The 26,470-nt window shown below is 43.0% G+C and overlaps 1 protein-coding gene and 1 long non-coding RNA gene across 5 annotated transcripts in view; one reads left to right on the top strand and one right to left on the bottom strand.

The window, feature by feature from the left end:
* LOC309801597 overlaps window positions 1–26,470 on the top strand; it is a 207,989-nt gene that overhangs the window by 43,972 nt on the left and 137,547 nt on the right. The window lies entirely within an intron of this gene.
* NEK7 (NIMA related kinase 7) overlaps window positions 1–26,470 on the bottom strand; it is a 136,264-nt gene that overhangs the window by 55,244 nt on the left and 54,550 nt on the right. For 3 of the 4 annotated variants that reach the window (XM_082616592.1, XM_082616594.1, XM_082616593.1), the window contains exons 3-4: window positions 11,656–11,796; window positions 1,153–1,215 (exon numbers count right to left, since the gene is read on the bottom strand). In XM_082616592.1, coding sequence (XP_082472718.1) covers window positions 1,153–1,215; window positions 11,656–11,796 — 204 coding nt within the window. The remainder of the gene's footprint in view (window positions 1–1,152; window positions 1,216–11,655; window positions 11,797–26,470) is intronic. The other variant, XM_082616595.1, reaches the window with a different exon arrangement.

The following is a 26,470-nucleotide window of genomic DNA, read 5'->3' as shown; positions in this document are numbered from 1 at the left end:
CAGTGGAAAGCATGGTTCCTTCTGATCTTACTCTTATCTTTTTGAATAGCTCTGATTCACTTCAGGCACAAACAAAACTGGATGGCATAAGAATCATCCAAGTTTTATCCAAAAATTAAAAATATAACATAAACCACTGAATTCCTCAAAAGAAATTTCACTACAATAAATGCAGTGTGAAGGTAACTGAAATGTCAGTCCTATTCTTTGAGTGGATGAGAAACTGAAAAGCTAATTCTGACATACTCTTTACACCACCCTTTCTACATCTGCAAAAAGATATGGAAATATTATTTTTAAAATGTAAGCCGGGCTTCCCTGGTGGCGCAGTGGTTGAGAGTCCGCCTGCCAATGCAGGGGACACGGGTTCATGCCCCGGTCCGGAAAGAACGCACATGCCGCAGAGCGGCTAGACCTGTGAGCCCTGGCCACTGAGCCTGCGCATCCGGAGCCTGTGCTCCGCAACGGGAGAGGCCACAACAGTGAGAGGCCCGCGTACCGCAAAACAAACAAACAAACAAACAAACAAAAAATGTGAGCCATTTGGATCAGTCCACATTCTCAATATACCATACCTTGAGATAATGCTAATATGCATTTACATTACTTAACATTTAGAATATGTCTAATTGGGATCATCGAGAAAAAATTTCTTCAATGTTTTATGTCTATTTTATTTATTTTCTAGATTGAAATGGGGGAAAAAAGCTAATCCTACCAGGGCTTCCCTGGTGGCGCAGTGGTTGAGAGTCCGCCTGCCTATGCAGGGGACACGGGTTCGTGCCCCGGTCCAGGAGAATCCCACATGCCATGGAGCGGCTGGGCCCGTGAGCCATGGCCACTGAGCCTGCGCGTCCGGAGCCTGTGCTCCGCAACGGGAGAGGCCACAACAGTGAGAGGCCTGCGTACCACAAAAAAAAAAAAAAAAAGCTAATCCTACCAAATGTTCCAATTAAATTATTGTACAGTAAATCCAAAAGGTAACTGCATTCTTCAATATATTGATTTCAAACTTATATGTTACTTGAAATCGGTGCAGCACATGCTGTATCTCAAAAATCTTTTTGTTTTTAAGTGTGATATTTTAATAAGTCACTTTTATCAACCTACTCAGTTATGTTCAAAACAGTCAACAGTTCGTTTGTTATTTACCTTAAGGAGATCTATTTCTTTGATACAATCAGCACGTGCTTTGGCATCCATTAAATCAAATATCTAAAAATAAAATCCAGAATTACTTAATAAAATAGCAATCTATGGTTCAAGTTACCATGCAAGTCCACTGTAATACTTTGCACATAATTCCACACACACTAAGAAGTATTCTTTCCAATTAGCTTTTAGGAGCTGTGGAGATCTACAGGTATTTTATCCCATGTGACTAGAGGTTACATTTTCCCTCCAGAGGCAGTCAGTATTAAAAATGGGAAAAGAGAAGAGCTAGATATTTCAAGTCTTAAGTTCAAATCGAACAGCACGGAAGTTGTGAGATTGTGCTATATTAATATAACAGTTAAAATATTGAACAATATGTGCTAAATATACTGCATGAACCACCTCGTTTAATTCTCATTTAATCCGCATGAGGACAATAATGTTAGTACTCCCACTTTACACATGAAGGAAAGTAGGTTTAGAAAGCTTAAGAAATTGGCAGAAGTTCACACAGGTAATTAATGGAGCAGCCAGAATTCATTCTCCAAGTTATCCAACTATAACCCAAGCTCTGAACCATTAATCTATATGATCAAATCAGGTCTAAAAGGTCTAATGCATGCATTCTTGACAGGGCTGATACCCTTGTCAATTTTCCAAGGAAGTGAAAATTGGTTCTTCAGAGAGAGGGTGACAAAGTCTTACACTTTTTAAGCACAGATATACATACAATACCTAAACAGACACACTGTATCTATGAATTAAAATTTCATGGTGGGGGACATAATTGGGAAAAAATGTCTAAAAAGGTGAGGAGTGAAAATAAAGGTTGAGAAACGTTGATCTAATGTAAAAAACATAAAAATAAATAATACAAAGGGCTCTTTAGTATGTCTCTGAAGACAAATCGCTCAATGTTCCAAGCATATGGAAAATTAACAATAAATAAATCTTCATAAGTCAATACTCCAAGCATTAATGAGGATAACACGTTCATTTTCTTGCTTTTCCATGATTCACAAAACTGTGTTGAATGCCAACTTATCATTATGTTTATTTATAGCTACAAATAAGGGAACCAGCCTGCAGTCCTCAGGATGCACACTGTCAGGGGCAGACTGCAGCCTGAAGCACAGAACACGACACTCAACTGGCAAGTTCTGCTGCACAAAGTGACGTGAGCACCTCGAGGGGGGTGGTGTGGCTGCCCGGGCTTCCAATGCTTGATTCATATATGCAGGAAAGTGCAATGCACCTCAGAAAGATATCTTACAGAAATAAGTAAAATGACAAGTTCATTACTTAAAGGAGTAAACTCTACATTTAGCCATTTCACATAGGGAAGCCACTCATTACCCAAAATGCCAAAAGGTGCCAGAAAAATGATGTTGTCACTAAATAACAAATCAAACAACTATAACACATATTAATGTAAACAGAAAATTTTGAACTCGATGTTAGTTACTGATATGAAACACACACACACACACACACATACACACACACACTACTTATCTATGATGCCATTCTCGGGAACTACCACTCACAGGGGACTTGATACAACTTGAAGAAATGTGGGGAAGTACAAAATTTTGAGTGTCTTAGACCTTGAAGGAATTCCTGAAAACTTTTTTTAAGGAAACAGAGAAAGGATCATTCTGGTACTAGTGATTAAAATGAAAAAAAAAAAAAATCACAAACTTGGAGACATGTATAAATCTAATTTCCCAGTGATCAATGTCTCTATGATGGAAAAATATTAAAACACTAAAGACTGAGCAAGATGAGAATGTGTATGAGAGCTCTAGGAAACCCTAACTAGACACAAAATACAAAGAACGGTGCCATGATGAAATCATGAATCTTTAATTCAACTTATAATTAACCTAATTCAGAATTACAAATTAACTTTTAACTTGAACTGAATTCTCAATACCAAAAGTCACTTCTCAAACACTGAGGAATGAAGCATTGCTGGCGCATTTAAGGCAAAACTAAATTCTGAACCAAATACTTTTAATTGGAAATTCAGAAGTATCTTATCTTGCTTTTTCTCTTAGCCAGCATATCAAGACAAAAACAGAAACTGAATCTTCAGATTAAATCATTCGCAGACATAGATTCAAAGCTGTCTGATTCCGTGAGCAAGAAAAGGCAATACACATGGAAAAAAAAAAATCTGGATTTTCATAAACTATTTACAAGCCTGTCTTCAGAAGGCATCTTTCCAGCTCTACCAAAGTTTCTTTGGGTTTTTAAACTAATGTTTGATAAGAGCAAAGTTATTAGCAGTGTTTAGGCAAATGATTGGCTGATACATTCTTGGTATTCTCTGAATCATTTAAAAAGTTTTCTTTTGGGCTTCCCTGGTGGCACAGTGGTTGAGAGTCCGCCTGCCGATGCAGGGGACACGGGTTCGTGCCCCGGTCCGGGAAGATCCCACATGCCGCAGAGCAGCTGGGCCCGTGAGCCATGGCCGCTGAGCCTGCACGTCCGGAGCCTGTGCTCCACAACGGGAGAGGCCACAGCAGTGAGAGGTCCGCGTACCGCAAAGGAAAAAAAAAAAAGTTTTCTTTTGTCACCTTTAAATTTTGCCAAAATTACTCACGACTAATGAAACTGAAAAGGTTAACCCTGGGTATCTTTGGAGGGAAAAGGCTTTCAAGTGACTTAAACACAAATGTCCTTAAAAGGGCATCTGTAAATCTGTTTGGAGAAAAAAACACTTAAAATGTAGCGAAGGAAGTATTTCAAAAAATATACTGAGAGTTTGACAAACCTGTTACATCTTACTTTAAATAAATCTCACATAAATGGAAATCTCAACCAAACATCTGGGCCTCACCAGCTTCACAGAGCCTGAATAAATGAACAGCTTGTCCCACATTGAGGCCTGTTTCCCACGTGCCCTCCGTCCTTCCTCTGATCTCACCCTGGGACTGTGCCTCTGTCTTTCCCGGTGTTCCTGCCCCTTGCAACGCAGGTGCGCCACAATGACTTCTGGTTCCCACACTTGCTGAGTGGTAGGCACAGACTTTCTTATTTGAAGGATGGAAGCCGGGTGAGGGAGTTAGAAAATCCATGGCAGAAGGGCTGAGTGGCCTCTCTAGACGTAAATTACAATCATCGAACAAGATAATCTCCGAATAATGAAAGTCTCTACCACCAGCCCTTCCCTGACTCAATACACAGGCCCCTAAGGGGTGGAGAGGGGGGCGGAAGTTAAGCCGGGTGAGGGCTCCAAGAGCTCTGCACTGGAGCCAGGAACCGCGCTCCTCTGACACCCAGGCCTGTAATCCAGCGGCCGTCAGCCTTCCTCTCTTCATGCACCAACGTGTCTGAACTTCAAGTCAAAAGACAGGACTCAATTTCTTCCTCGTGGATTCCTTAAGGCCCTGGCAAATGATGGCAAGGAACTAGATACCTGTCTGTGCCCTTAATTTTTCCATGATTACTTAAAAAAAAAAAAAAAAAAAACCTTTGTTTCCAAGGGGATGCCTTTTAACTCAACAGGCTGGTATATAGTGATCTAACTCCTAGGGCCTCAATCAGCCCTGTTTGCTTAAAATTAAAAAGCTTCTAATATGTACCACAGGAAATTCATCCTTTGTTCAGACTTCCTGAGAGCCTGAGGCTCAGCAAAGCTTAGTCAGGGCGTCAAGGCTTCCAGAGGTTCAGAAGCCACCCTACAGGCGTCAGGGTGGTGCAGGAGAAGCAAACAATCCAAAATCATGACGGTGAGAAATATCCTGAAACGAGTGGGAAAAAGAGATGCCACTGAAGGAAATAAGAATAGGGATAACCAGAAAGACAGGAGAACCAAGCCAGCGTGGTTTGAAGAAGCTGTGGGTGGTGAAGCAACAGTTACTACGGAGACGTCAGTAAGAAAGTCAAGTGATGACACTGCAGGAGAGGAGAGGCGGATGAGGGAGAAACGGGCAGCAGCCGGAAAAGTCTCCAGGAAGACAGAAGAGAAAGATCTTGTCCAGAGTGCAGGCAGGGAAGATGAATTAGGATGGCTGTGCAATCGTGAAAGCACAGCAGATGGCAGAGGTCGTCGCTGTCACACAGGAGATGCCCGTTTCCACTAAGCGTGAAGGCAGACGGGCCGTGGCTGAGGCTTCAGAGTAGGTGGTAGTGTTTAACTCCACCACTGACAACACTGTAATCGTATGTACCTGCTGGTTTGTGTTCTTCTCACCACCATGGTTAAAGTATATCCAAGTAGGGAGTACAAGAGAGTGCATTTCCAAAGAAAGGTAAGCAAAACTCCGAAAAATAACCTGAACCCTTCTGTGCTAGGGGGTGTGGAACAGTGGCTACGTGTGAACAGGGAAATGAAGAAATACCCAGTGAAGAGAAACCCTGCCCAGGGGGTTAGCAAGACAGGAGCAAGATGGGGGAGATTGTAAAGTGGAAACATCCGCATTGCTCAAATAGCTGACAAAGGTCCAAGAAACTTACGCAAGCAACTAAAATCAGACCTTAAATAAGAGGTCTAGAGAATACGGAATAGAGGGCCGTGGTCAGGATGAGGTCAAAGAACAAGCTTTGTGGAAAGATAGAATGGGAGAGAAATGAGACGGGGAGATGAAGAGGGGATGTGGAGAGTTAAGACAGGACAAGCAGAGCGCAGGCTGGGCTGTGACAGTGCTGCGAGCTGACCGGGTGCGGGGGGGGGGGGGGGGGGCGGGGCGTGCTGAGCAACCGTGACGCCTGGTCTCGGCAGAGTCAGCATGGTGCCAGGGACGGGACAGGGGAAAATGAGAGCAAGGGGCTGAAAACATATTTAAGAAGAAAAGAAAAAAAAAGGGGGGGGTGTTGCAGACTGGCAGATAAGGGGCAAGATGGAACAAATATTGAACTGGATGGGCTTCAAGGACAGAAGAGAATGACGATGGCTGGGCACAGACTAAGGGGAAGAAACCCTAGTGAAGATGACGTCCCCGCATCCCAAGCCAAGGAAAGAGAAGCACCTTACACTGAGAGGATGGGGAGGACAGTGGGGATGTCGAGGAGAGAGAAGATTCACACAAAGAACAATATTTATTCACCGGGCTTGGCCACTAGAAGAGTTTCTCATTTAAAAATTTTAACATAAACTCATATAATCAAAACTTGCATTTATCTTAATGATGACCCTAAGGTACCATAAGATGCTAAAAAAAAAAATTGTGAAACATCAAAAAATGGACAAATAACTAAATTCCTTCATTGATGTCCACTGTATCAGTTAAATATTTTAATGTTAGTAATCTATTTATGGTATATATCTTAATTCATTATAACCCCCAAATTTTGTTAACTAGAATGTCCCATTCTCTAAACATTCAATAAGGCTAAAAATTTACTACATTTTTATATGCCTCAAAATGCCTAAAATAAAATTGAAAGTACAAACAAATAAAATTAAGAAGCTTTAATTTTTTAAGATGACGTCTCTGTCTCCTTGACAAGTAAACTAGTATCAATTACTAAATTATTCTCCAATTTAAAAAATATATAATATAAATTATTCTTACAAATGCTTCCTAATTTTCATTTGCTCAAGTATGTATTGAAAGTTTCAAAGAAGTCTATAGGGATTAAATAATGAAGTTGATAAAAGCTGCAGGACGAATTCCGTAATCACAGTGAACACTGAAAAAGAGACTGAATATATGGCTATAAAGTGTTACAAATATATTAAAATCAGTGTATGCATTACGGAAGAAGCTACTGCCCACAAATTTCTAATTGCATGCAAATCCTAATGTCTAATTACATGCAAACATGCAAAATCTTTAATCTAAAGTTAACACATGTAAAAAAGCAAGTTATACTCATTAATATACTCTAAAAAGTGATTTTCTTGATGAATGCTTTAACATAATCATCAAATATAAGTAAATATAAGTAAAACAAATATCAAAGAATATTTGTCCTTTCAGAAAGTTTTTTTGAGATCACCCGGATCAAAAGGGTGAATCTGAACAAATACTGTATATTATCACTATTTACGTTTGTTTGTAAGTATACAAAAGTGCTTTATACAAAAGTGACTCTAATAAATGTCACTGACTGACAATGGATGTCCCACAGTAAAACAGTATTATTTAGGCATACAACTTAAGAGTAAGAAAAGACAAATTACGCATTAATGAACTAAGGATCAAACTACTTCACCTACGATTAAACAGTCAGGGTAACAAAGGTCAAAGCACTGAGACACAAAAGCCCAAAGTTCATGCTATGACATCACGTCTACCAATTCCAATTACACAGCTCTCATCAATGAACTAAGTATAATGAAACAGATTAAGTGGACCAGATCAAAACAATTCTTTGATCATCTTCCAACACAAAGGACTGTGGTTCTGAGACCCAGCCCGACACCCGTGAAGACTTTCCCAACCTCCCTCTCACCCTGGGTCCCTCAAGGCTGAGCCCACTGTGGTGCCTCCCTCACTGTTTTAGACGTGCCTTGGCTGCACTTCCACTGGGATCCATGAGCCCCGTTATTCTATTCATGCTGGTGTTCTCAAAGCCTTAAGACGCTAACCGCTGAACATCAGGTGATTGCTAACACTGGAGAAGTGAACCGAACGAGCAGCAGCAAGGGAAGCAGGGAGACAGGGCAGCAAAGCCAGTATGTGGAATTTCAAAAGGTTCCATCAGTTAAGAACCACCTTAATTTTGGCAAACAAATCATGACGGGATGTGGGCAAATTTTCTAGAAGGTTGGTTAATGTTGTCATACACTGCAGGCCCTCAACCTCTTTATGATTTCAAAGGAGGAACGTGCATTCAGTTCACACTCTTTCCTTTCCACACACAGGTAACAGGCAAACATCCAGGAAAGTCACCAGGGCTTCCGGCAAGATGGCCACAGAAAAGTGAAACCTGACACCCAGGACAAAGTACAGAAGAGCCTGGAGAACTACGCTGAGGAACCTGCACGCTGCTTCTAAGGAGTCTCATCAAAGACTTGTGAGCAGAGAAATGAGTTATAAACGCAACATTTCAACACATGAACTCAACCAGGAAGGATTCTAGAAGAGCTGGAAACAGTGACATGGCCCTTTAGACGAGTAAAGTAGCCTTAAAATAACAAATTGCATGAGGAAATCCAATGTTTGATTCCTTATGAATTTTTTGAAGAGGGGCTAGGATTCTTCAGACAGGAAAAGAGTCTGGTCAACAATAGTTTAAAACATTTTCATACTAAGCTGCAGAGGTGGATTTTTAAAAAGGAAGAACCCTGGTCTTTATTGTTCAGTGCAAGTGTAATACATCACAAAAATCAATAACATGTCTGAAATGCAAATATATTTCTCCTCAGAAAGGTTTAAGATAACTGTTCCCTAATTACAGAAGCTAAGAATATATTTACAGCATCATTTCTCTCTTGTATAAAGGAGTTACGTTGAAACTAGAATATGTCCCAATAGCAACCCTAAGAAGCACAGAAGAAGGCAAAGCCCAAAGGACAAACTTGAACTCGGCACAGCGGGAGGCAGCGGTCTGGGGTTTACCATAGTGTGAAGTGTGGGCAGCTGGAGGGGCATCTACCCCGCACTGACTGGAAACACGACCATGAGCATCCACTCCTGTCCATTCAATTTTCCAGTCAAAGGAAAGAAAGATACAGGCAACCAGAAATGATGTAGACGGTATTACAAGAGGCCTGGAAGAGCTTCTGTTCTTTCTCCCTCCCTCCCTTTTCCCTTCTTTCTCCCCTTCTTTCTAAGTATTTCCAATGACAAGGTTCTGTGATTTAAAACGCAATCCTTAGAGACAGAACTGAGCACTGTCTCTCTGTCCACACTCAGGGTTGGGGGTGGGGGGTAGGGGGGAGAGGGAAGCCAGGAAGGCCGCAGGGACTCCACCTGGATGCTCTCTCACTCCATCCATCCATCCATGCATCCATCCACCCATCCATCCACCCACCCATCCTCCCACCCATCCAAGCATCCACCCATCCACGCAACCACCTACCCATCCATCCACCCACATATCCATCCATCCATCCATCCACCCACCCACATATCCATCCATCCATCCACTCATCCATCCATCCATCCATCCACCCATCCACCCACATATCCATCCATCCACCCATCCAAGCATCTACCCACTCACACACCCACCTACCCATCCATCCACCCACATATCCATCCATTCATCCAGCCAGCCAGCCAGCCAGCCAGCCAGCCCCGCCTTGACACCTGGGGCAAATCAGCAGTTGTCTTCCCTCTAGTCAGTTCTGTGTGTTCAGCTTGTACTTTTATCTTGAAAATAACCGATTTTGAAGATTATTACCCTCCTAGAGAATCCATAGTGAATCCTCACTTCCCTCCTACTCAAAGTCCTGTTCCTGGTTTCAGAGCTCTCCAGGATCCAGTCTCACCTCGACAGCCTGGCCACGCCAACAGCTCATACTAACATTTCCTTTCTGTGAACTAGGGAAACCAGGAATCCACGCCACAGGGTTTAACGTTTTATTGCTCTACATAGACTCTATTTCCCTTGGTGAGCAGGAATAAAATTGCTAGCTTCTTTTTTCCCCCCCTCAGTGCCCAGAGATACATAGTAGAAATTCAATACATTTTAAAAATGGATCAGAGGGCTTCCCTGGTGGCACAGTGGTTGAGAGTCCGCCTGCCGATGCAGGGGACACGGGTTCGTGCCCCGGTCCAGGAAGATCCCACATGCCGCGGAGCGGCTAGGCCCATGAGCTATGGCCGCTGAGCCTGCGCGTCTGGAGCCTGTGCTCCGCAACGGGAGAGGCCACAACAGTGAGAGGCCCACGTACCGCAAAAAAAAAAAAAAAAAAAAAGGATCAGAGTTCTGTTGTTAGGAAATAATCATTCCCAAAGTCATCTGTGTCATAAACACTAATACCTGCATTGTATATTTTATGTTCTTACTGTAAATGGCAGATTACATGAGAGAAGACGGCTACCCTCACGTGCTACTGGAGAGAAGGTCAATGGTGCAACCGCTGGAAGAACTCGGTATAAACTCGCAGCGCTGACCGTGCGCGGCCCTGAGGCTCCTCACTTCCATCCTCGGGCACATGCAAAAGGGAGATTCTTGCATGTGTGCACCAGGAAACATACACAGGAACACCACGGAAGTACTGTTTGTAACAGCAAACAACTGTACACGACCAGTTGCACGTAACAAGAACTGGACAGTATACACACGTAGTATGTAATACTACACATACACACGCATACCTACATAGTGAATACTAGATATATAAAGAATAAAGCATAGCCACACACACCAACACGCGACATTTATATAAGTTCAAAAATGCAAAAGCAAACAACAGATTTATTCAGAAATGTATACAGATTTGGAGAAAAGCTCTAAAGAAAAGCAAAGGAACAATACACACAAATTCAGGACATGGTGACCTCTGAAGGAAGGGGATGGCAGAAGTGTGTCAAAGGCGAGTGGTGGACGTGAGAGCATCTGTCCTATTCTCTGTATCTAACATATATGCCCCATAAAACCTTTCATAAATATTTACTATTTGCTTAAAAATATGAGTGAAAACTGTTCACTTCTGCAATAGCTGTTGCAAGTATACTGATCCCTTACGAAATTAAAATAATAATAACAATAGTAAGAGGACACTGAGGTTCTGCAGGTTTCGACACAGAAAAGACACCAAGGCTGCAGAGTAAAATGAGAAGTCTACAGGCAGGTGTGAACAAGAACGACCTTCCCTGAAAAAGGGAAGTAAAACGGTACAATGTCAGACACACTCTGGGGCAGAAAGGCAAGTGCTTTCGAGACCAGAGGCGAGTGGACCCGTCAGGGCAGTGACCTGTCCTGGGCTCAGGCTGGGGCAGGGCCTGGCCAGGTGAGCTGGGGCAGGTCCATGAACCTGAGGAACCCAGACAGCATCAGGACTGGAGAGCAGAGCTGATGCTAGAATGATACCAATACAACGTGTGGATTTTACGTAGGACATCAATCCTCTAAGTTTACCTATTTCATTTTTTTTGTATTCTCCAGTAAATAAAGTTCACTTCAGTTTTCTTTCATTTATTGCCAGTGTGGCTCTCCACATTAACGAAAACCTCCCCCTACCCTTGCCTGCCCTTTACTGACTTCATTAGGCAGTGCATTCTGGGAGCCTGGTTTCCTCCTGCAGTGCCTGCAGCTCAGGATACAACACGTAGCCACACGTCCAGTTAGGAGCCATGGTGACAACTCAAATCTGCCTCTTAAAACTTAGAGCTGTAAAAGCTTTTCTAAGATCATTCTAGTCATTACTGAATCTGGGTGAACAAAACCAGCTGAACTTTAAAAGTAGTATTAAAACTAAAAATGATTTCCACCATGGATTGCACTTAATGCAAGTGTTTACCGGACAATTTTTATTCTTTCCCGTCGTTCTCAACTTAAGACTGTCATGACCCAATCATTCAGGATGTACTTTTCTCTATTTATTCTTCACAGAGTATAATTTTACGTGGATTTATATAATTAAAGTCATCTTACCTGCACTTTTTTTAAAGCTACTGGTACTCCATCCAAGAGACAGGCTGCTCTATAAACTTCACTAAATTGCCCGCGACCAATTTTCTTTTCTATTCGAAAGTTGGCTAATGTATTATAGCCCATATCCGGTCGTAAGGCCTTCTGTAATTAAAAAAGTCAGAAAAGTTTTCAATCACACAATATACACACAATCATTGATTGTCTTCACATAAGTAGGTGATTTCTATGGTAAACCTGCAGACAGCCATTCACTCGACAAGTATTTATCGAACTATTCATATTATATAAAAATACACACATATACATATAAATTCACTTAGTCCAACCTGCCAACTAATGTATGAAAATCTTCTAAACTTCCTGACAATCATTTAAGTTCTACCAAGAACAATTCCAGTGGCAGTGAGTTCACCACCTCATCATTAAGGGTTTTTTAAAAGGACGTCATTGTGTAAAAGCAGCACTCCTAAGAGGACGGTGCAGAGGTCCCCCCATGCGCCCCCTGCTCCCACACGTGCACTGCTTTCCCCGTTACCAACACCCCCCCAGAGTGGGACTTTCGTTACAACTGACGAACCTGCACTGACACATCATTATCACCCAAAGCCCGTGGTTCACGTTAGGGTTCACTCTGGGTGTCGTACGTTCTGTGGGTTTGGACACATGTATAATGACATGCATCCATAATTACAGTATCACACAGTATACTTTCACTGCCCTAAAAATCCTCTCTTCTCTGCCTATGCACCCCTCCCTCCCCACTAACCCCCAGCAGCCATGACTTTTTACGGTACCCATCGTTTTGCTTTTACCAGAATGTCACATAGTTAGAACCATACAGTACTGTAGCCTTTCAGATTGGCCTGTCACTTAGTACATAATTACATTTTTAAACAATACTTTTTTGTTGTTTGTGGAAAATATCATTTCTTTTTGAAACTAACACTTTTTAGTACTTACTATGCATCAGGCACTGTACTAGCTGCTAGGGAAACAGAGATGCATCAGAAATGCTTCCGCTCTTTAAGAGCTTACACAGGTACAGGGAAGGGGCTCCCAACGGTGCTGAGAAAGAATTACAGGTGCCGGGAGGCAGCACCCCAGCCGTCCCCATTTGGAGGCTAATCCCAGCTCCTTATACGTTTTATCCACCGTCCTAGTTCTTTCGTTCATTGTTTACACACTCATTCATTCATTCAACCAGTCATAGGACAGACCTGAACTGAACACCCACTAGGATCCAACACTGTCTGCTGCTGAGGTTACCACACATGTCCAAGGAATACTGCCTTTTAAGCTCCTCATGACACTCATAATCTATCTGTAGCGATCTACCTATAAAAATGTAACAATAGTTTAGCCATCACATGCCCTTTTATCTTCTCTTTTTTGGCTAAACACACATGGGCCTTTTCGAGATTCCTGGATTACTGATAAGTACACTCTTCTTGGCCTTTTACCACTCTGCTCACATCCTTCTGGACCTGCTCTACTCTGAGCCGACTCAGAGTAAACATGACGTTCTTGTGGGGCCTGACTGGGCCCCCTCTAGTAAGACTGAACATTAAATGCCTATTAATGCAACCAAAGGGCACAATGGTTCCTAAACCCACTGAAGTAATTTGAACTCTGAGTCCCTCAAACAAACCTTAGTCAAGGCTGATGACCCCATGACTTATGTAAAAGGCTATTTTGACATATGGGCATTACATTAACCCCTAATACATGTTACCTTGTTCATTTCAGTACATCTGTCATGCTAGCAAAAACTCTAAAATTCTACTAAAGTTTCGCTGTCATTCAAATACAATGTTTCTCAAAAAGAGAAAAAAGGTAGCAATGATTTCTACTCTTGTGCATTGCTTTTCTTTCTTTGGAAAGTCCAAAATATTGTCAAGAAAAATACCACTCTTCCTTTAAGACATGCAAAATAATCAGAATACAAATTTCACAAATTCATTATATAAATATAAAACCATAAATAATTGTTAGAATAACAATAGTAACATTACTACAATAATAAAAGGTTCTGTTTTGGTACCTACAACTTAACAGGTCCTATAAATTAGTACTTCATATGCCATCTAATTCAATTCTCATGACAATCCTATAAGGTAGATGTTATCAAACCAAATCTATGTCTAGCTGATTCCCAATCCCCAATTCCTAAGTATACGCTTTGCTATACTGCCATGGTTACTAAACAAAGTCACCTACAATGTGATACAACATTATGGGACCCTACATGATGATCCACAATATTTTCAAGTTCAATGTTCAATTTCAGGCCTTTTGATGAAAAAACAAAACTGGGACTAGAAACATGTATGTCAAAAATGAAAATAAAAATAAAAACAAAATTATAAAATAAAGGGAGGGGCTTCCGTGGTGGCGCAGTGGTTGAGAGTCCGCCTGCCGATGCAGGGGACGTGGGTTCGTGCCCCGGTCTGGGAGGATCCCACATGCCGTGGAGTGGCTGGGCCCATGAGCCATGGACGCTGGGCCTGCGCGTCCGGAGCCTGTGCTCCACAACGGGAGAGGCCACAACGGTGAGAGGCCCACGTACCGCAAAAAATAAATAAATAAATAAAATAAAATAAAAATAAAGGGAGACAACTTGCCACTCTGTTCATATGTAAGATTTCTTTTTGCAGTCATTGAGATGAATTTATAATTAAGTGTCACTGTGACACCTACTTAACAAAGGAAACTTACAAAGCCTCACTTCTCAGATATATTCAGTGGATATTAGCAACTTTTTTAGTTTTCTTAACTTTGTTTCATTTAAAGAGGAGAGACTTTTTAAATTGTCCAGGCTTTTCTAAAAAATCTTTTTTTTATTTTTTAATTTACACACTAGGATAGTCTGCAACATCTGAGAAATAGGTTTTCTTCCTCTCCCCAAAATGTACAGACCATTCCTTCTCCCGATGAAACCTGTCAATCTCAACAGTGAAATACAGCTTCATCATTAGGAACAGTATCACGCAATCCATATACTTTAAACCTGACTGGGAATTCCATCTTCTGTCTGCACAATAACTGACAAATATTAGCGTGAACTGCTAAGGCAGTGTGACAACCGCATGCTGAGAGCAAAGTCTCACTAATGTGTTTTGGCATGCAGGTTTGTAATCACACATTTACATATGCAATGACCTACATTTGCATGTCAGATCACACACTGTCTCGGTTTATTAAGGCTGGGCACCTCCCTGTGCTTGGCGGCCAGAGCGGGCGAGAGAGGGCCAGAGGGCGGTGTTTTTTGGCAGTTGAGGGATGAACTGCCACCAAGGATTAGGTTGATATGGCCTGAGCATTAGACACTTCATTAGACGTAATCTGTTTAACAGTGGGCAGTGTATGTAAACTTCACAGCCCATTTGCGGCACCTTTTCCCCCCGTGGCCTTTCTTCAAAGGGCAGTGTGGGTGAGTGACAGCTTGTCTCATCTGCTGCCATGTCCTGTCACCCAGTGTAGACGTGCAGAGCTGACATGAGAAGGAGCATAGCTGCACATCTCCAACTACCCCCCCCCCGTGTCTGTGCCACGCTGCAATTTGTATAAAAATAAGCCTGTGTAGGATGAGGTCTCCTTTAAGAGATCGCCAGGCAGGTTATACATATACTTCGGTAATGACTCTCTGATACTGCATTCAGTGCCACACTTCATTTTGATGAGTTATGCCCCATGTAAGCAGCACTGTATGAGGTGCTTAAAATAAAAAAGATGATATCAAATCAGTGCCCACGCAAGTAAACAACTATTTTTAGGAAAGAGCTATATTCTCTTTTTTGGATGATGTCCAATTCCCCATATTCTTTAGCTTAGCATTTGAGCTATAATGGGAATAAAATAACCCAGCAAAATAATGAGATTCAAATCAGTATAAAATATAAACCAAATAAAATCACTTAAATTGCCTTTCCGTGCTCTCATTCTGGTGGATGAACCGGGTCTCAGTCTCTGCAGTCCCTTAATGGCCAGGGTATCTGTCTGAGCTGCACAAAATGGCTTTTGGATTTGATGTGAGTCATTGAAAGGCTTTTCAACTTTTATGAAAGCAAAAAGCTACTCTGCTTCTTCCGCAACACACTGACACCCCCCTACGACGGGGGCTCTCTCAGTCACCTGGCCCCTGCCCTGGGCCTCCCCTCCAGCCACACCGCTCGGCCCCAAATGCGCCTGCAGCTCCGGCCCCTCCGTGCAAGGCATGTGTGTGTCCCAGGCCCTCTGAGGGACTGCGCCCCTCGCGCCTGGCTAGCCCAGCTCGCCCTGGGGGCTGACTTGCCAGCCCTTCTCAGGAATCGTCCTCAGCTCGCCAGGATGCTTTGCTTGCTCCTGCCCCTGGGCCGGCACAGCAACCGACAGCAGTCAACTCTCCACACAGTGGTGCAAACTCAGGCACTGAGCTAGGTTCCAGACCTCACTGGATTTTAATTATTTGTTTACACGTGTATATTTCTCCCTCCGAACACAGAGTTTCTCAAAGACAGAAACCAAGTTTTATCTTTGTGTCCAGATGCCATGAAGGCAGCGCAACATGAAACAGACAATAAATATTTACTAAGTAAGTGAATGTAGCTGAAAAAACTTAATGAATATGAAAGTTCTAAGTGCATCCGCATGACCGTAACCACGGAGAAGCTCCCAGCAGGTCTGAGGCAGAAGCTTCATGGGGAGTGGGGAAGCTCCAGACCTGCAAGTGGACGCTGTCTCTGACAGTAACAGCTTCCCAACAGGTGAGAGAGAGACTCCCCTTGCACCCGCCGCAGGAAAGGGGGCCTTAGTGCTAATTCACTGCGCTCTTAGGGCAGTACAGCAAGCCCTGAACACTGTGCTCTGAGGCCGGACCTGGGCCAGGCGGTACAGAAGAATCCACTGAGTTCCCATAAAGCCCCACAGAAACGGCACAGGTTCTGGAGTCAGTCAGCAAGGCCTGGGCTCGAAACCCCAGTTCTAACCCCAGTAACTTTCTCAGCTGGGCCAGCTACCCAAAGCTTGTTTCCCACTTCTCTAGCATAGGGGTGAACCCCCACAAAGAACTGTGCGTGGATGTCCCCTGGGACAGAGCCAAGCTCACGCACTCGCTCACCGTCATCTACGCCCCCTCCCCCAGAGGCGCCAGCGGTAACAGCCTGCCACCGACCCTCTCTCCCCACAGGCTCTGGATTTGCACAGCCTCCTGCATGTCCTCGGGTTTTCAAGACTGAAATTCTTTAGTCTTGACCCCGATTTTCTTCTTTGGTCCTCTTCCTCTGGCCGAAACTGGAGTTTGTCTGTATCTACAGCTAGGCTTCCCATATGCCAGCCGCATCCTTACTAGGGTCTCTGAGTATCGCCCAGCCTTGGGCTCTGCCTTCTAACCAGGACACCCCAGTTATCACGTGGACTGTCTTCCTGATTCATGAATGAACACAGCCTGACCCCTTGGGTGTAAGGCTCCTTGGTGCCATACACTATAGCTAACTAAAATTATTCTGCCCGAAGGCCTCCTAATTGTTGTGGGGGAGCATGCAATAAACAAAACCATGTGTGGCAGTAATTCAGCTATCGGGTTGGAACATGCTCACAGTAAAGTTTAAAGTCACAGGCAAAGTGAAGACAATAACTGCTTGAAAGCCCATAAACCCTACAAGTTTGAAGCTGCAAGCTCTTCGTGACAAAAGAAACTGAGAAAGGGTGTGACTAATTCAGCACAGGGTAGCTTCTAAAATTACTAAATAAAGACTACATACCCCATACAAGAATTTTCAAACAGATTCATTTTTGGAATAAGTCTCAAAATATAACTAATTAACGTGAATAACATAACTGTAAGCCTACATACATTGTTTTGATATTGTTTTATTGTTTATTGTTTTTATTGTCGTTATTTTATTTCTTAGTTACTAATTATAAGACACCCACAACTCCGTAAATAACGAACACAATTAAAACAGATGTTGGAAGCATTTGCATTACATTTTTGTGGTAAATGATGTTTCGTCTCTTGAGATATGTGAATCTGCACGTTATACTATAAAAGAATCCTAAAATCTCAGAAACATAAAATAAATACTCAAAATTACATATGACAACTAAAAAAATCAAACTCTAGAGTGAAGGAAGCTTTTTATAACACCTTAAGTGTTCTGCATTCTCATTAATGAAATCTCGTTGATCTGAATGCACTTTAATTACATACCGCCAGATCTCGCTAACTAATTGGGATTAACTTCTATATGTCAGTCTGTTAACTGCTTCCTTCACATAAATACTTTTCATTTTAAAATAAAATTCCTTCTGCTGTGCCACAGGCTCAGACTATCACAGGTGCAACCTCGTTAAACAATTAATAATTTCCCATGACTAAATTAATTTCTTTAATTTCCTTTAAATTTGAAGGCAGGAACATTTAATGAGCAATAAGATAATTCAGGGTAACATTATGATGATAATTCTCTCTGGGGAAATTAGAAGAGTCACAGCATGGACTCAACAGACTCCCCAGAGAGAAAATTATGTCCTGATAATTCCTAGAGGTATTGTTATCAATGATCTAATATACAAGCCAGTATTAATTACAATGTTTAACATCATTAATACGGTTTTCACTGTTCCTGCAAATTCACCTCTTACGGGTGATTTTCATATTACCAACTAGTAATCTAATAAACTATATTTATATTAACATTATTAAATTTCTCAAAAATTTAAGTTACAAAACTTCAAAATGCCCTTCAATTTTATTTGGCAATAAAGCTCATGCTATGTATGATCTTTAAAGAGATATTACTCACCTCCAAACTACAAAAACTAGAACATCCTTTTGACAATATCTAACATAAAGCTGTTATATATTATTTTCTACAAACCTCACTAGAAATAAAAAAAAAACACCACCACATGTGCCAGCAGAGTCTAATTAGTCATGCTTCTTCCCATTTGAAAAATGATCTCCCTAAAATTTCTTTAACTATCTCAGAAGTAACCTATTCCTAAAGACACTAAGTGTCTGAGATTTACATCAGTTGGAACAATATGCCATTGATCATTATAACTGGCTTTTATCAAACAAAGGAGAGAATTCACTATAGCATAAGAAAAATGAGTGATCAAATACAACCAATTATCTAGTTAAACATTTATAAGACCCTGGTATTTGTATCATTTAATCATCATTAGTTATACTACCCAGCATAATCACTATATCCAAATTATGTAACCAGAAATACTGATGACCTTTCCCAGCATTTCATGAGTAGGATAATGACGAAGACACTCCCATCTGCCCCATGAGCACCACCAGCCATACCTGGTAAAATTAAACATGGCAAGCAAAAGCCCTTCCCTGAGAGAAACAGAGACAGAGACAGACACAAATAGAGGGGAGAGGTTTTCTACAATGTATTCATTTATTCCACAGTTATTAATAGAGGAGGGAGATTAAACAAATACATAATCCAAAACAATAAAAAGACAATAAGCAAATACATAATAGTATCTAATATTTAAGCACATGCAGAGAAATAAAATAGAGTGATATAATGGAAAATGAGTGGATGGTTATTTTAGAGTGGGTAATTCTGGGATGACCTCAGTGAGAAGGTGTCGTTTATGGTGAGATTAAAAAAACAGAAGGAAAAAAAAAGGGCAGAAAGAAAACCTGGAGAAAATGTCTCGAGGAAAGAATGAGCTGGGTGTGTCGAAGGAACACTGGCTGGAGGATGGAGCACAAGGGCGACGGGGTGAGGAACGAGGTTAGAGGTGAGCATGACAAAACCGCATGGCACTCTGACAGCACCAGTGAGGGACTCGGGTCTCCAGCAGGGAAGCACAGTACTGGGAGCTAACACACATTTCACAGTGACAACTCACGACGCTGGTGGGGAAGGAATGGAGAGGAGCATGAGTGAAGCAAGAGGGGAAGCAGGGAGACTGGACAGGAGGAAGTGGACCTGACCTGACTGTTGGAGGGACATGCGAACAGCAGATGGAATCAGGATATGATCTTGAGGTGGAGTCAAAGGAGCTGCTGATGAATTGAGTATGAGGAGAGAGGGACAGAGAGAAATCAAGGATAAATCATGGATCTGGGGCTTGAGCACCTCGACGGATAGTGATGCCACTGACTGGGATAAACAAGGCTAACGAAGCAGCAGTGGGGGCAGAAGGCAGGTAATAAAAATGTAATAAAGGATATAAGATGATGCAGAACCAACCGCTGGTAGAGAAACCTATGCTCCAAGAGAACGTCGTCATCCCCACCCTCCTCCTCATCCCCATCGTCTGGGTTCTATCTACGTGCCAAGCACAATACTAGAAGCTCCAGAGCTCACAGGAGGTAAAAACTATGATTCCTCTAATTTACTGATAAGAAAAGTGAAACATACCGATGTTCAATAACCTGTCCTCCATCACACAGCCAGAAAGTGGGGCATCCAAGAATTGACCTCAGGCAATCCGACTTCAGGGCTCAGGCCCTGAACCACCCCACCAAACAGCCAGCGCTTCTGACTCCTCCCAGCTCCCCCACGTGCTCCTCCCCATATAAATTCTGGTGTCCACAGGGCTCCATCCTCAGCCTTCTCTTCTCACTTTGCTCATCACTCTGGGCCACGTAACCCATTGCTCCATCTCTCTCATGTGTTGGTTCTGGAAGTTAGTGCTGAGTGAAACTGAGCCCTGGTGCTCCTCTAACCCTCTACTGGATACCCTATCAGAGCTCTCCTAGAAATTCCTCCTCCTCCATCCCCTCTTCTCCTACACTGAATGATATCCAGTCAAGGAAAAAAAAATCAATAAAAGGAATGCATAATTAAATGTATTCTACATAAGTATTCCTGGAAAAAGAAGTGCTTATCAAAATTTCTAAATCTGAGCAATATTTGTTTTATGAATATTTAGTGAGAAAGATGTATGAAACATAACCACAGTCATATGAAAAAGTCATAATATTCACAAAATAATAATATAAAGGGAGACAAAATATAAAGGTATGCTAAATGTAAAATGACACAACCGAATTCTAACAAACATATTAGAATCTATACATTCAATGTTGCCCTTCAAACAAGCACCATGAGAGGATATGGACTTACTCCAAGAAGGCTTCCAATACTGAAAATATGTTTGAAATTCCTCCTTGGATTGTAATCAGTTTGTGAATCACATGAAGACTACTGGTCTCATTTAAGAAGATATCTCCTTTTGATCGAAAGAAGAATACCAAGACTATTTACTTTTTTCACCAAGTACATACTTGGCTTCAAAAGATTTCTGAATCTTCCAAATATTACGTTCACCCTCAAAAAATGGAACAATTTTCAATACTGTATTTATTAAAACTATATTTCAGGCTCTGAATGCAATTCCAAATAGAACTGGGAAACTGTTTTGATTAATGTCGACCTCATCTTTGCCCACATCAGACTATTCAAATAGAAATTTCCAAGAGAGCAGATGAGATAATCCTTACCGTATTCCCATTCTTTTAAAAATCATCTAAATTTCTCAAGGCATTTCCTTTAAAATTTAAGGAAAATTAAGGAACACTTACCCCTAAATATGTAAATATGAACAACCAATCTAAATTCAAAACTCAACTAAGCTTTAAATATTTTGATATCACTTCTCATTTGACAGATTTCTTATTATTCTATATTGCCACAGTCTTTTCCTAAAATAACTCTCAAGTAACTAACATCTATACAACATAATTAGATTGATCAATATTTAGCTTTCAATTAGAGATTAATTCATTCATCCAACAAACATTTATTGAGTACCCATGACCTACTACTCATTGATATAAAGCATGATTTACAGAAGTGAACGCTGCACCGCTGGTATAGCATATTCTGATCTGTTAGAAGCACACTAGTATAAGAAATTACCCAGAAATCATAATTTTTCTGAGAGTAATCTTTTTGTTGTCTTCCAAATTACATATTTCCTCTAGGATAACACTTTCCTTAGGGCCTCTACCATGTAGTTCATCCACATTATAAGGAGCCTTTATGCTATTAGGTTCCATTAGGGACTAAACGGCTCCTGAGACCATTACCTCAGCATCTGAGATTTGGAGCCGAAAGAGAGCATGGTATAAGCAAGACACAACTGAATCTGTGCCCAAAATAGGGAAAGACACAAAATGCAGGTGGAGAAGAAAAAGGCGACCAGATGATGCAAGACCCTCTACGACACACAAGGAAATGCAGAATCCACCCTAAGAGCCATAGAAACCGGCGCTTTTAGGAAGTGATACAATAAAAAGTACACTTTGGAAAGATGACTTTCAATACAATGTAAGGAATGAACTAGAAATGGTAAAATGAGAGGTAAAGAGATCAGTTCAGAAGCTTCTGCGATAATCCAGGCAAAAGGTGGCAGTAATCTAAATAAACTACAGTAGGTACAGTCAGGACGTAGAGAATTAGCAGATTCAAGAGCTATTTAGGGAGTAAAATCAGGACAAGAGGAAAACTGCCTAAATATAAAGTATGCGATTCACTTGTTTGTAGTTTGGACGACTAGATGGACGGTGCTAATAGTCACAGGCAAAAGGACAATCTTGGGCAGGAAATAATAAATTCCATCTTGAAGAGTAGGAGCTTGAGGTACCTATAAAAATATCAAGAGTCACGGTGATTGAGAAGATCAGACTGGCCAGGAAACGGATGAGGAGCTTTTTCTGTGAAACTAAAGAGTGAGACGTGGGCTTCCCTGGTGGCGCAGTGGTTGAGAGTCCGCCTGCCGATGCAGGGGACACGGGTTCGTGCCCCGGTCCGGGAAGATCCCACATGGCGCGGAGCGGCTGGGCCCGTGAGCCACGGCCACTGAGCCTGCGCGTCCGGAGCCTGTGCTCCGCCAACAGGAGAGGCCACAGCGGTGAGAGGCCCGCGTACCGCAAAAAAAAAAAAAAAAAAAAAAAAAAAAAAGGGAGACAGACCCGGTGCCAATCCCAGCCCCGCCATTTACCGGCTACATGACCAAGCATAAGCTGGTCCATTGGTCTGAGCCTCAGTCTCTTCATTTGTGAAGTGTGACAGATAACGCCTCCTACGGCTTGCGTTAGGAATAAATGAAACACACATTCACAACGCTTCGCACAGGGTGGGCGCGCTTAAGAACTCAATCAGCAGCAGGGCTACTGCCCTGGACAAAGGCCAGGAGCCAGGGGCCAAGTGTCCAACTAGGGCAAGGGGCCATGAGGAGGTCAGGAGACAACAGCGACAGGGAAGGGTGGCAGAGCCTCGGCGCAGCAGGTTTCAGCCCTCCCTACCCCAAGGACAAGGAGGAATCGTGGTCTGGAAGAGGCTCTGTGGGTGGACAGGCTACCATCTGACCCCCGATCCTCACGGCATGGGGTTATTAGAGAACCAGCAGCCTCCACTGACGGGGTGACGGGAAACAGTGTCCTCGGGGGAAAGAGGTCTGTTCCAGTTAAACCAAGGAGGTGAAAAAAAGTCCATAAGAAATGGAGGATCTAAGTGTTTTTGTTTTTTTTTAATAAACCATTTAATATATATTTACTTTTGTATATAGACTGTTACCGAAGAAAAACAAAAATGGTAAATGAAGAGTTCAGACATCTTAGGCCACACCTGATTTCTGGGCTCACAAAGATGTGGAAACCTGTCCTGGAGAAAAGTTCTTTCTTTTTCTCTGAGCTCTTCTTCCCTGCTTCGGCGCAGGCTGGTCTCACACCTCGGTCTAACAAAGCGTTGCCAAGAATGGCTTCCTATCGTATTTTTGATGTAGGTACCAAGGCACAGGCCACTGCTTGAACTTGTGCCAGGAAGAGAAATTCCAAAGACATTTATGTATCTTAATATTCATTGAAAAGGTGGTGCTTGAAAAGGTGGAGAATGGGTTGATCTGACACCCAGTTTGTCTTCAACAAGCATTTACTGAACGCCTACTATGTGCCCTAGGTACCACTCTGGGGTCTCGGGATGAAGCTTATACTCTAGAGAAAGCAGACAGACAATGAAAAAGTGAAAAGGCGATCAATTCTACGCAGAAAAATATGGCAGCAAAGGCTTACTGGGTGGGTGTGAAGGTTCAATTTTCATTAAATGCTCAAAGAAGGTGATAGTTAAATATACCCTGGAAGATGATGAGTGAGTAAGCCTATGGGAAACTACTAGAAGGTTTTAAACAGACACAATTTGACTGAAATTTTGTATTTTACATTTAAAGTTTATATAATTTTGTATTGAGAGCAGGCTGAAGGGAGGCAAGGATGGAGGCTGGGAAGCTACTGAAGTACGCTATGTGAAAAAGTAAAAGTACTGTGACCACAGCAGTGGCAGCAGAGGAGGCAAGAAGTATCCCAATTCTAACTGTGTGTTAAAGATGGAGCTGTGGGGGGCTTCCCTGGTGGCGCGGTGGTTGAGAGTCCGCCTGCCGATGCAGGGGACACGGGTTCGTGCCCCGGTCTGGGAAGATCCCACATGCCGCGGAGCGGCTGGGCCCGTGACCCATGGCGGCTGAGCCTGCACGTCCGGAGCCTGTGCTCCGCAACGGGAGAGGCCACAACAGTGAGAGGCCCGTGTACCGGAAAAAAAAAAAAAAAAAAAAAGATGGAGCTGTGGGGTCTGGGAACAGGTGAGATACAACACGAGAGAGCTGGAAGAAGCCAGGGACGTCTCCAGGAGCTTCAGCCTGAGCAAGGGAAGGATGGACCCGCCACCAACTGTGACAGAGAGGCCTGCAGACAGAAGGGCTGGGGGGGACCATTCAGAGCTCAGCTTCACACGTGCTCGCTTTGAGACACACAGACTTGAGGTCAGGCAGGCAACTGGATACGTGAGTCTGGAATTCAGGACAGAGGTCCAGGTTGAGATATAAATGTGAGAGTCACCAGCATATGGATCATACTTAGAATCATGAAACTGGAAGAGATCTCCAAGCAGGGATATAGATAGAAAGAGGTCTCAAGCCTTGAAGCCCTGTATTGTTAAGAGGTCCAGGAGGTGAGGAGAAATCAGCCAAGGATGGACCAGTAAGACAAGAAAAACAAGGTTCTTGGAAGCTGGGCAATGAACAGGTTTCAAAGAAGAGAGTACGATCAACTATTGAATGCATCTGATGAGCCAAGGAGGATGAGGCCTGGAAGCTGACCAGGGACGGAGCACCTGCACATAACTGGGACCTTAACAAGGCAGTCTAGCCAGGAGTGTGGGGAGAAGGCTTAACTGGAGCACATTTCAGAGAATGAAGGGGGAAATGGGAGACAAACCTACAAATAAAGCCAAGAATTAGCAATAAAAGGCAGCAGAGAAATAGGTTAACAGCTGGAGAAAAGAAGGACTTTAAAAGCTGGTTTTTGGTTTGGACTTGTTTTGGTTTTGAGATAGGCTGGGACAGGGGACCCTCTACCTGAGTGCTTGCACTTGCACCTGGGCAACAGGATATAAAGAAACCATAATGGACTAAAAATAACTGCACGCATGTGCAGTCAGGCAGTTATGAACAGTAAGATACACAAAGGCCACAAACCAACAGCCCCTTCTGAGGTGCCAGGAGCAAAAGCAGGGTCCTGCACAAGATCCCTGCACACAGGATCACCCAGAGGGCGAGCAGACCACCTAAGCCAGGCCTCCTGCCAGACCTACCCCGCCCTCAGCCCGTCTGATGAACCAGCTCAAGCCCCCTCGGGGAGCAAGCAAGGGCACCTATTGCTCGTTTTCACCCCCCAGCCCCACCCCGCTGCGGCACGAGTCTCAATAAAGCCTTGCCTGACTCTCTCATCTGGCCTCTTACCAATTTCTATCGATTAAAGAGTCCAAGGACCCGAGCAGGTCACGGTCTGTTGTTGAGACGGAAGAGAGAACCACGCAATGGTGTGCTAGTGAAGGGCCTGCAGAGAGGGGCCACCAGGAGCGGGGGGTGGGTGGGATCCGGTGGTCAGGGGCGTGCTGGCCTTGGGCACAGTGTGGCGGGTTCATCTGGTGATAGAAAAGGCCAGTCATGTGACTACACATCTGGGAGAAGTCGGTGGAAGTTCTCTTCTGACTGTTTCGGTGTTTTTAAGCGAAACAGGAAGGAAGGGCATCAGCTAAGTGTGAGGATGGGGGAGATAGTGCTGGGGGTTTGAGGAGAACAGAGATGCGAGACGTCACTGAGGGGAGAAGGAGTGGAGGGACCGACAGCATGACTGCTGGGCAGGTTGAGCTTTACTTGAGGTTCCCAGTCATGAACGGAAACCACGGCGAGAGCCTGCTTTCCTCAGAACAGCTGCTGCTCGTTCTCCTGTACCTAAAGTCATTCACTGAAGCCAACTGTCAAAGGGAGAACATCACACCGAAATTTCCATCAACAATTCAAAAAACAGAAACTGTACTCAATGCTACTTATAACAAACACCTTGGCAAAATCAATTTATCAAAAGAAGTACACGACATGATGACCCTTATTTCATCAAGTGATTCTGTAAGATGAGCTAAAGACAGGGGAAGGTGATCCAATCATCATGTCCAAAACTCATCCCACTCAACACCGTCCACTGGGGGCAACGTCGCTCTGGCCCACAAAGCGCCCAGATCACTACCCCAAACATGCTACAAAGTTAGCTTCATCTCATCCCGACACCTCGCTTCACAGGGATGCAAAAGCACAGGGGGACTGCAATTTGGGCCACCAGGAAGCTTAAAGGAATGGTTGATCTACCTTACTGCTTGGGTTGGAAGACTCCCAGACAAGGTTCTCATACCTTCCGAGCAATAAAAACGAGGAACGTCTGTTTTCCTACCTGTAGATCTCGAAGCTTTCCCTCTTTCACAGGTAGCCAAAGTGTTACACTAGGTATCTTCAAATTTACAAATAA

The sequence above is a fragment of the Mesoplodon mirus genome (assembly GCF_964341445.2).
Source record: "Mesoplodon mirus genome assembly, chromosome: 3".
NCBI classification, from domain to species: Eukaryota; Metazoa; Chordata; class Mammalia; order Artiodactyla; family Ziphiidae; genus Mesoplodon; species Mesoplodon mirus.
The sequence above is the reverse complement of the archived record's forward strand: the minus strand, read 5'-3'. Positions and strand labels throughout refer to the sequence as shown.